The 10,261-nt window shown below is 35.1% G+C and overlaps 1 protein-coding gene across 1 annotated transcript; it reads left to right on the top strand.

Moving 5' to 3' along the window:
- Positions 1-1,859: 1,859 nt before the first annotated feature.
- Positions 1,860-2,797, top strand: LOC110696745 (uncharacterized mitochondrial protein AtMg00810-like). The gene is made up of 3 exons (XM_021874096.1): positions 1,860-2,423; positions 2,527-2,540; positions 2,638-2,797. Exons 1-3 carry the CDS (start codon positions 1,860-1,862, stop codon positions 2,795-2,797), a joined length of 738 nt encoding a protein of 245 aa, XP_021729788.1.
- Positions 2,798-10,261: the final 7,464 nt, after the last annotated feature.

Here is a 10,261-nt window from a genome sequence, read left to right as displayed (position 1 = left end):
TGCTTGTGTTAGAGGAAAACAGACTCCAGTTTCATTTAAGTCCAAGATAATGGTAAGTACCAAAAGACCTTTGGAACTTGTTCATATGGATCTATGTGGCCCTATGAGAATACAAAGTAGAAGTGGTAAGAGATATGTTATGGTTATTGTTGATGATTTTTCAAGGTTTACTTGGGTTTTCTTTCTTGTTATTAAACATGAAACATTTGATGAATTTGTAGCTTTTGTAAAGAAAGAACAGAGAAGAACAGGTAATCCATTGATACATCTCAGATCAGATCATGGTACTGAATTTGAAAATTCAAAGTTTGATGAATTTTGCACTGAGCATGGAATGGATCACAACTTCTCTGCCCCAAGGACCCCTTAACAAAATGGAGTGGTGGAACGCAAGAACAGAAGCCTTGAAGACATGGCTAGAACAATGCTGATCTCAAGTGGTTTGCCTAGGAACTTCTGGGCAGAAGCAGTGAATACAGCATGCTATATTCTTAACAGAGTATCAGTTAGAGCCATTACCAACAAAACCCCTTATTAGTTGATCAAAGGGAGAAAACCTAATATTTCTTATTTTAGATCTTTTGGTTGTAAATGTTTTGTTCATAACAATGGTAAAAGGAACTTGGGAAAGTTTGATAAACGTAGTGATGAGGCTGTATTCTTAGGATATGCCTCTAATAGTAAAGCATATAGAGTTTATAATAAAAGAACAATGTGTGTTGAGGAATCTGTACATATTATATTTGATGAAACTGAACAATCTCTAAATGATGTACAAGATGTGATAATGATTTCGAAATTGGACTTGTCCGCAAGACAGATCCAGATGAAAAATCAACATCATTGCAGAAGCAGCAAGTGGAAATTGGTGAGCAAACGAATCTGGAAGCAAATGAAGAACCAGAAATGGAGAATGCTCCAGGAACTCCTGCTCAAGAATAAAATAAAAATCAGAATGAGGAGAATCCTGTTGAGGTTCCAACTGAGGCTCAAGAACAAGTTCCTACGGAAGAACCAGTCAACAATGATCAGGAAAGATTGTATCCAGTGAAGGACTTTACACCTAAACGATGGAAACATCAGAAGTCACATCCTGTAGATGCAATCATGAGTGATATTACAAAAGGAACTCAGACTAGATCCCAGCTTAGGAACTTCTGTGCATTCTATTCATTCCTTTCTTCTATGGAACCTAAGAACTATGTTGAAGCTTTAACTGACGCAGACTGGATTAAGGCTATGCAAGCTGAACTAAATGAGTTTGAAAGAAACAAAGTATGGCATCTAGAACCTAGACCCAATGATAAGAAGACAATAGGCTTAAAGTGGGTGTTTAGGAACAAGCTGGATGAGCATGGTATTATTGTCAGAAATAAAGCAAGACAGGTTTTACAAGGTTTCAATCAACAAGAAGGAATAGATTATGAAGAAACATTTGCTCCAGTAGCCAGGTTAGAGGCTATTCGTTTACTTATTGCTTTTGCTGCTTATATGGGATTCGCGTTGTTCCAGATGGATGTAAAATGTGAATTTCTAAATGGTTTTCTAAATGAAGAAGTCTTGTGGAAAAACCTCATGGATTTGAAAATCCAGAGTTCCCAAAACATGTCTACAAGCTTGACAAAGCTCTCTATGGGCTAAAGCAAGCTCCTAGAGCATGGTATGAAAGATTGTAAAAGTTCCTATTACAAAATGGTTTTAAACGTGGCAAAATAGATAAAACTTTGTTTTTAAAATCAAATGGAACTGACATATTAGTTGTACAAATTTATGTTGATGATATTTTGTTTGGTGCAACTAATGAATCTTTGTGCAAGTATTTTGCTGACCTTATGAGTGGAGAATTTGAGATGAGCATGATGGGAGAATTAAATTTCTTCCTCGGACTGCAAATAAAGCAATCTGAGAAAGGAATCATGATCCATCAACAAAAGTATATCAAGGAACTGATCAAGAAATACAAACTTGAAAATTCTGAGACAAATGATACTCCAATGGGCATTGCAACCAGATTGGATGATGATCCATCTGGAACTTGTGTTGATCAACCTATGTACAGAGGTATGATAGGTTCTTTACTTTACTTAACAACTAGTAGACCTGACATATCTTTCAGTGTAGGTTTGTGTGCCGGGTTCCAAGCAAACCCAAAGGAGTCTCACTTGAAAGCAGTAAAGAGAATCCTTAGATACTTGGAAGGAACTGATGACTTGTGTCTCTTCTATCCTAGAAGTGACTCATTTGATTTACATGGATTTACTGATGCTGACTATGCAGGTGATTTAGTGAATAGAAAAAGCACTTCAGGTATGGTACAGTTTTTAGGACCTTGTTTAGTTTCTTGGGGTTCCAAGAAGCAAAACATAGTTTCTTTATCTATAGATGAAGCTGAATACGTGGCAGCAGCAGCATGTTGTTCACAAGTACTTTGGATAAAATAACAGGTTAGAGATTTTGGTCTTATTTTTGAATGTGCACCTATATACTGTGACAACACAAGTGCTATATGTATTTCTAATGATCTAGTTCAGCACTCTAAGGTAAAACACATCCACATTAGGCATCACTTTCTAAAAGATAATGTGGAGCAAGGGAATATTAAATTGGAATTTTGTAATACGGAATATCAACTTGCAGATATTTTGACCAAACCCTTGAACAGAGAAAGATTTGTGAAATTGAGACTGGAACTTGGAATGATCAAGATGAATTGATTGCTTCTGAAGTTCCTAGATATGGAAAAGTCAGGGATAATGGAAATAAAGCGAAAAGAGCATTTAACACAATTTTGGTGTGATAAGCATAGCTGAAGTGTCACCGTTGTTAACTACCAAAGGTAAGTTCATTAAATTACTTAACTGTGTTAGTTATTAAATATATACATTGCACCTATGTAAAAAGCGTGTTCCAACTGTGTATTTATAGAAATTTTCTTTTAAATTAAATGAATTTGAAAAGAAATTTTTTTGAAAGATTCATCCAATAATTTCAAAATTGAAAAATTAATTGAATTTGTTCAATTAATGACTGAACAGTGAAACCCCTTAAATTCCTTCACACCGCTTCATTAATTATAAAAAGCTGATTTCACCTACTTCTTTCACCTCACTGTCAAATCAATTAACCCCTTCTCAGTAAAAACCCTCTCGAACTTTAAAAACCTTCCCTAAAACAACAATGGTGATCATTGCTGAAATTGTCTCCTCAGAAAACTCTCAACACTCCGAAAATACTATTCAAGAAGAAACATCTCCCTTAGCCATGGTGAACTACAAGTCATCCTCTACTTCAAACAAAACTCCTGAAAACCCTAAAAACTCACCTCTGAAACCTAAAGAATTTAAAAGTAAGAGTGATCAAGAAGAATCCTCTGTCTCAAGTATTCTTCAACGGCTAAAAGAGTGGAAAGAGAAGAAACAAAGTGAGAAGTCTCTTGAAGAGCAAATCGAGGAAGTTAATGATTTTTCTCAAGGAAAAAAATTTAGAAGAGACAAAAGAGGAGAACGAAGAGGAAGAAGAGATGAATGATGGAGAAGAAGATAAAGAAGATCAGAACAATTCAGAAAAGGAAGATGAAGAAGAGGAGGTAACTGATCAAACCGAACTTGAGTCACAGGCCGGGAGGTATGTTGTAGGACATCGCATTGATCTTGTTTGGTGTAGGAAAGCAAGGTTTTTAGAATTTCTTGATTTAATTAAGTTCCAAGGCTGGGAATTCTTGCTATCAAGAGTCTCAGCAAATTATCTATATCTTGTTGCTATGACTGAGTTTTGTCAAAACTTTCAAGCAAAATTAGGGGTAATTTCGAGTGTTGTTGATGGGGTAAAAATTGAACTAAATATTGAAACCCTAGGTAAAATTCTGAAAACACCTACTGAGGGTTACGAGTCATATATCAAAGGAAAGGCCAGTGTCAAAGTAGGTAACTATTTGACAGGCGACATTGTTGAGGCCTTAGGTGGTCAAAGGGGGAAGAAGGTCATGAGTCACAATGATCTAAGTCCCTTGAACAAATTGTTGTTTAATCTAGTGAAGAAAACTATTTTGCCTAGAACTGCTAAGAAATGGGAAGCATGTCTGATGGATATGGCTGTAATATTCTGTTTGTCTAAGAAAATTAAAGTCAACTTTCCTGCATTGATGTACCAGCATTTAGCACATTGTGTTCCTAGTAGGACAAAAGTGGGGTATGGAGCCATTTTGTCTACTGTGTTTGAAAATGCTGGAGTGGTTCTGAAGGGTAAATATGGGGCTTTGGATGAAAAGCCAGAAAATGTGATCAATGAGGAAACTTTAGCTAGGTTGAGTTTGGAGGTAGTGAATGGAAAAATTCAGAAAATAGAGAAGGGAGAGAAAAAGAAAGAGAAAGTGACTGGGAAGAGGAAGGAAAAGGTTGTATCTGAGCAGCCTGTGAGAAAAAGCAGGAGTATTTATGCCAGTGTTGTTCCTCAAACAAGCATGGAACAACCACTGGAGTTGGATGTTGAGGAAAGCATCCTCAATGGGCAAGTTGGTGAATTGGTGGACAGGATGGAAAGGGTTGAGAATCAGGTGAAGGATTCTGCTGGAAAACTTCATATGCTGACCCTGGAAAAGCTAGTGCAGGAGCAGGGGAAGGAGTTAAAGGAACTCAAGAAGGTTGTGCTAAAATAGGACAAGGAACTTCAACAGCAAAGGAAGTTTCAGGAAGAACTGAACAGGGCTCTACAAGAACAAAAGGAGGAGTTCCTAGTGAAAATCAAGAGTCTTGAAGAGAATTTGGAAGCTTATGCACAACAGACAAAGGAGGACTACAAGAAAATTCTGGAGTTTCTAGAAACCTAGCCTATCTCCTTTCCTTTTCAGCCTAGCCTATTTTCTCTACTTCAGTCATGAACAAGTTTAATTTCTGTTTTAATGTTTGAACAATTAATTTTGGTTGTAAATTTTCTTAAATTGTTCAACTGGATGATATATATTTTGGGTTTTCAATGATTAATAATTTAAGCTGCAGTTGTTTAGTTTGGTTTTTCTTCTAGTTTATTTCTGTTTTTGCTTATTTTTTTGTTTTTAGTTTTATTTTGGAAAAATTGAAAAGAATAATCCCACCTTTCGCCCATATGCTCAAAATAATCCCACCTTTTCGAATTCCAGAAATAATCCCACCTTGTAACCCCATCTTCCCAAAATGATCCTTTTACCGGTTTATGAAATTAGTAACCTGTTTTAGAAGGTGACTTGACACGTGTCACCTTTTAATTGGTCTTAAATTTTAAATAATTTAAAACAAAAACAAAACAATTAAAAAAAAATTCTCCCAGCTACATGACCACCCCCTTATCACCACTGTCACAACCCCCTGCCGCCGCGCCTTACCACCATCACCACCATCACAAATTTCACCTTCCTCTCTGCAGTTGCTGCCACTACAACCCACCACCATCGAACCCACACACACCAAATTGCCACCGATCACAACCCCTCTTAACTCCCGGGCTTCGCCCAGCCACACCAATAACCCCACCGCACCACCTCCAAATTCTCCCAACATACCCCACAACGACCACAACTGCACTAACTCCAGAATTACCCCAACTTCCCCCAGCGTGGCAGCCTTTAAAATTGCAGCCATCAACATCGCTACAACCATCTCCAACCATCGTGATGTCGCAACCCCACAAGTCGCAGCCACAACCTCCAATTCAACCCCAAAACAACACATTTGCCGCTGGCAATCCCAGACATCGGCCAATTTTGAGGTGTTTGCGGTGGGATTATTTTGAGGTGGTGTTTGAGGTGGAATTTGGGTGGTGTTTGCGGTGGTTCGAAGAGGTCGAATGATTGAGGTGGTTAGGCTGGGTTAAGATGGTTTTCGGGGAAAGAGAAGGGGGAAGGAAGGTTTTTCCGGTATTGGTGGGGCAGGGGTGCCGACGGCTAGGGTTAAGTTGTCGCCGATGGGGGGACAGGTGGTGCCAATGGTGGGTGTGGGGCTGCGTTAGGGTGTTGGGGGATTTTTTTCTTTTTCTTTTTTTTTTTTTAATTTTATTTTGCCTTTGTTTTATTTATTTGAAAAAAAAATAAAATTACCTGTTGAAACGGTTGTGGGTAAAAAGGATCATTTTGAGAAGATGGGGTTACAAGGTGGGATTATTTCTGGAATTCGAAAAGGTGGGATTATTTTGAGCAGATGGGCGAAAGGTGGGATTATTCTTTTCAATATTTCCTTTTATTTTTGTGCTGTGTGTGTTTACTTTTTGTTAATAAAAAAAATATAAAAAATACGACCTTCTATTTTGTTTAACTTGTTTTAGAGATTGCTTAAATTTGTCATCATCAAAAAGGGGGAAATTGTTGAAGCATAATGGTTTTGATGACGAGGAACTTGAACTAAAAGCAAACTCAACTAATAAAGATTCTCTAGTGTGTGATTAGTCAAGGTGCAGATTAATCTTGGTGATTGAAGAACCATCTGAATCTAAGAAGACATGAAGAAGATCTTTATTGAAGAAGTTAAACAAATAAGAGGAAGAGTTCTCTAACAAGAACTAAGTTCCCTAACAGGAACGTTCCTTAACAGGAACTTGAAGACTAGCAGTTAAGTTCTTTAGTGGAACTTGATATGCTTGGAGCCCAAGTAATTTACCTGATCAAAGTACGGCGCAACAATAATAGTTAAGGTTTTATCTTAGAAATTATTGTTAATATGGTAAGTAGGTTAGTGCACGAAATTTATTAGAAACGTGATAAGTTTGTTTGGTAAATAAAATAAATATGAAAATAATAAAAGATAGATTTTATGAAAAGATTTTCTAAAAAGATTATTTTCTCTAAAGTCGATTTATTAAAAAGATAATTCTTCTTAATAAATATTTTTTTAAACTTATTTTCGGAAAAGATTTTATTCCACTTGATTTGCTAAAACCGTGTTTAAAAGATAAGTTAAGTTAACATATTTATTTTTTCAGAAAACCTACTTTCTATACGAGTGTTACTTGTATAAATAGTCGAGAGCAAAATGATTTATGTTTTTTGTGAGTTTATGCGTGGAGAAATCACAGTGCTTTAATTGAGTAAGTTTACCAAGCTTTTAACTTATCATATTAGTTTCGGATTTCGTGCATTGCTTACCTATCATACTAGGTGTCTTATATTTGTATTGGTTGGGTTATTTGGGTGAATTTATAGTTTGTGTTACATACAGTTTTGTGTTGGCTTCTAGGTGAGGCTGTGAGTTCTGTACTGGGGTGGTACGAGTAGCTGTGCTTTGGTAGTACGTGTAGTACTTTGGTGGTACGAGTGAATCTAAGTGTGGTGCTTAGATTGGGTAGGATAGGGTCCTATCAAGTAGCAAGTCCAGTGAGGAACTTGTGAAATAAAGGTCTGTGTCTAATAAGTTGTAACTTGGTATTTGCCCTATTATAGTGAAGTGTTTTGTGTTTGAAATCCCTAAGGTAGGGTCGAAGTTTTACTTCCATTTGGGCCCTGGAAGGTTTCCTCGTAAAATCTGTGTGTTTTAATAAGTTCCTATACGCATTGTTTATTTATCCTCAAAAAGTAGTCATTAGGAACTCAATACAATTCACCCCTCCTCTTGTATTAATCGTCTCAACTAATATCAAAGCTTGAAAATTGAAGGAAGTAGGATAACTAGTTTTTTTTTTTCGAACCGCAAGATGAAAGAAGTAAAACAGTTATCAATAAAAAGATGCAAAATGGAATTTATTAAATTATAGGCCACATCGTGAACAAATAAGGAAAATGATAGGGATGAAAGTAACTAGTTTATTAGCTATTAGAAGCATGGAATGGATACAATCCCATAGTAACATCTTGAAGTAAGAAGAAGGCATGTTGAATAATAGACCTTTTAATTATCACCACATGTAAATTAAATGTCCCATATTGGTTAAATAAGAGAGAATTAATCACTTTATAAGGCTAAGGGACTACTTCTCTTATTTCCATTTGATTTTGGGATGGAACTTCCTTTGGACATGTGAAGTGAATTGTTTAGTTGGATTGTTCAAGTCCATCCAATGATTGAACAACTTTGATTGCCACCCTCTTACACACATATGACCGGTGTCCGAAGCTCATGGTCATCTTTATCAGAGATGGCAATGGATCGGATTTGGATCGGGTGGAGCTTCACCCGCATCAATCCATTATCCTAATTGCTCCATCCACATCCATCCGTCATCTGCTTCACCCATCATCCATATCCGTCCGTCCATCATCCGCGGATGAAACGGGTGGAGCGGATGACAAATGGATGAGTACTAAAATGTAAAAAAAAAAACTCAGATAAACTTTAATTTTCGGTTATTTATATAATAATTTTTTTAATTTATTAATAAAAAAGAAACAATAACAACATATTGTTTGAAAAATTAATTTGCAACAAAAAAAAGACAAGTAATTTTCTTGCACATTCTATATTTTAATAGTAAAATTCTTTGATTAAAAATTTAATATATGTTAAACGGATGGGTGGATGGTTAGCGGGTGAAAAAAATACCATCCACATTCGATCTGATCCATCATCCGCTTCATCCGTCACCCGCTTCTCATCCATTTAATTCGGGTTTTCGTCCATTTATTTTAAGCGGGTGGAGCGGATTAGCTGATATCCACTTAATATTGTCATCTCTAATCTTTACTAAGTTGGGTTAGCTTTAGAAGCATTGGACCAAATTTGAAGTCCAAGGAAGAGATTTGAGAATGGGCCAAGCAAGGGTACGGGCCATTAAGCAAAGAAGAGAGAAGAGGGTCCAAAATGTGGGCAAAGTCATATGCCCGGTGCACTTGTCCTGTCGGTTTTTATTTGTTTAATCTATTTTAATTTTTTTGCACGGTTTACAATGCAATATTGTAACAAATTAACAAAAACAACTTAAGTTCTGTATTATAAAAAATTATATAAAATTTCATTTTAAAACTAAAATTCGAATTCAATAAGATCACACGTGAGTGTGTTTTGAAGTATAAAAAATAATCAAAGTAGAGTTGAGCAAAACTATTTTAAAACCCGAAAATATAATCTGTAACTGATTTAAAAATTAGGATACCCGATCCAATATCCATAACGCTTTGAGTACTCAATTTGATGATTTGTTATCAGGTATGGTATGTGTGGTTATTGGGTAATATTTTAGATTAAAGGTTACCTGATCCGATTTGATAAACAATTTTTTTTTTCCTACTTATGTGTGGTTATTGAGTAATATATTTATCTAAACTCTATTTCATAATCACTTTTATAATATAAAAGATTAGTAATATTATTAATAACTAGTTTTGTGTTCCGTGCAATGCACGCGTGCAATAATGCACGGGTTGTTTATTTAATTTTAATATAAATTTTTAATCTGGGATAACTCATGACCCAACCCTAATAAAATTTTATTAGATTGTGAATTATATACGAAGTATATTATTTAACCGATTAGTATACATTATAAAGGGATGTTTTACGTTTTGAACTACTTCCTTCGTTCCAAAAAATATTATGATACAAAAAAATAAATTTATATGATAATTTTTGAGAATTATAATATAATAACTTTTTTGAATAAAATTATAATTCAATTTGTACCTTGGAGTATTTTATCGAAAATAAAACTCTAAACTAACAATTTTATCATAAAATTCTATAATTTTTTTATCTTATGAAGTCTATTTAAATCTATCCAACGTGGCGGCGACACTTGCGAAAAGTTAGAACGCCAAGTGTCACTGTCACGTGATCTGGCTAAAAGTTTAGGGCTTGTTTGACATCATTTTTGGTTTTCAGTTTTCTGTTTTTTTGAAAACCAAAAACTAAAAACAGGAAACAAGAAAAAGGTGTTTCCATTTTTTCTGTTGTCAGTTTTCAAAATAATCATGTTTTTAATTAATTTAAATCATTTTTGATTCATTTTGGGACATATATCATACACTTTTAAAAAACAAAAAACCAAAAAAAGAAAATCGCAGCAATGCCAAACGAACCTTTAGCTTTATATATTAGTTATATGATTTGGTCAAGATCATGTGGTATTGTTGTTAGTGTTGCATGATATCAAAATAACTACATTATTAAGTTTAAACGTCATTTTTGGATTTCATATTGGGTACATTATATACTGTTTGAAAAATCCGAATACCCAAACTTATCGGTTCGATTTATAAATATCATTTTTAATGATATTAGTTATCAATTATTCGAATCGTTGATGTTAACGGTTTGGGAACCCAACCCATGTTCACCCCTAAATTAAAGTATGTAATTCTATTTACATT

Source organism: Chenopodium quinoa, unplaced genomic scaffold (genome assembly GCF_001683475.1).
Source record: "Chenopodium quinoa cultivar QQ74 unplaced genomic scaffold, ASM168347v1, whole genome shotgun sequence".
Lineage (NCBI taxonomy): Eukaryota > Viridiplantae > Streptophyta > Magnoliopsida > Caryophyllales > Amaranthaceae > Chenopodium > Chenopodium quinoa.
Note: the sequence above shows the minus strand (reverse complement) of the source record. Positions and strands in the feature narration are given on the sequence as shown.

Bases quoted from the DNA above. Each gene is read 5' to 3' on its own strand.
- LOC110696745 (XM_021874096.1), top strand. From the start codon at position 1,860: ATGGGAGAATTAAATTTCTTCCTCGGACTGCAAATAAAGCAATCTGAG.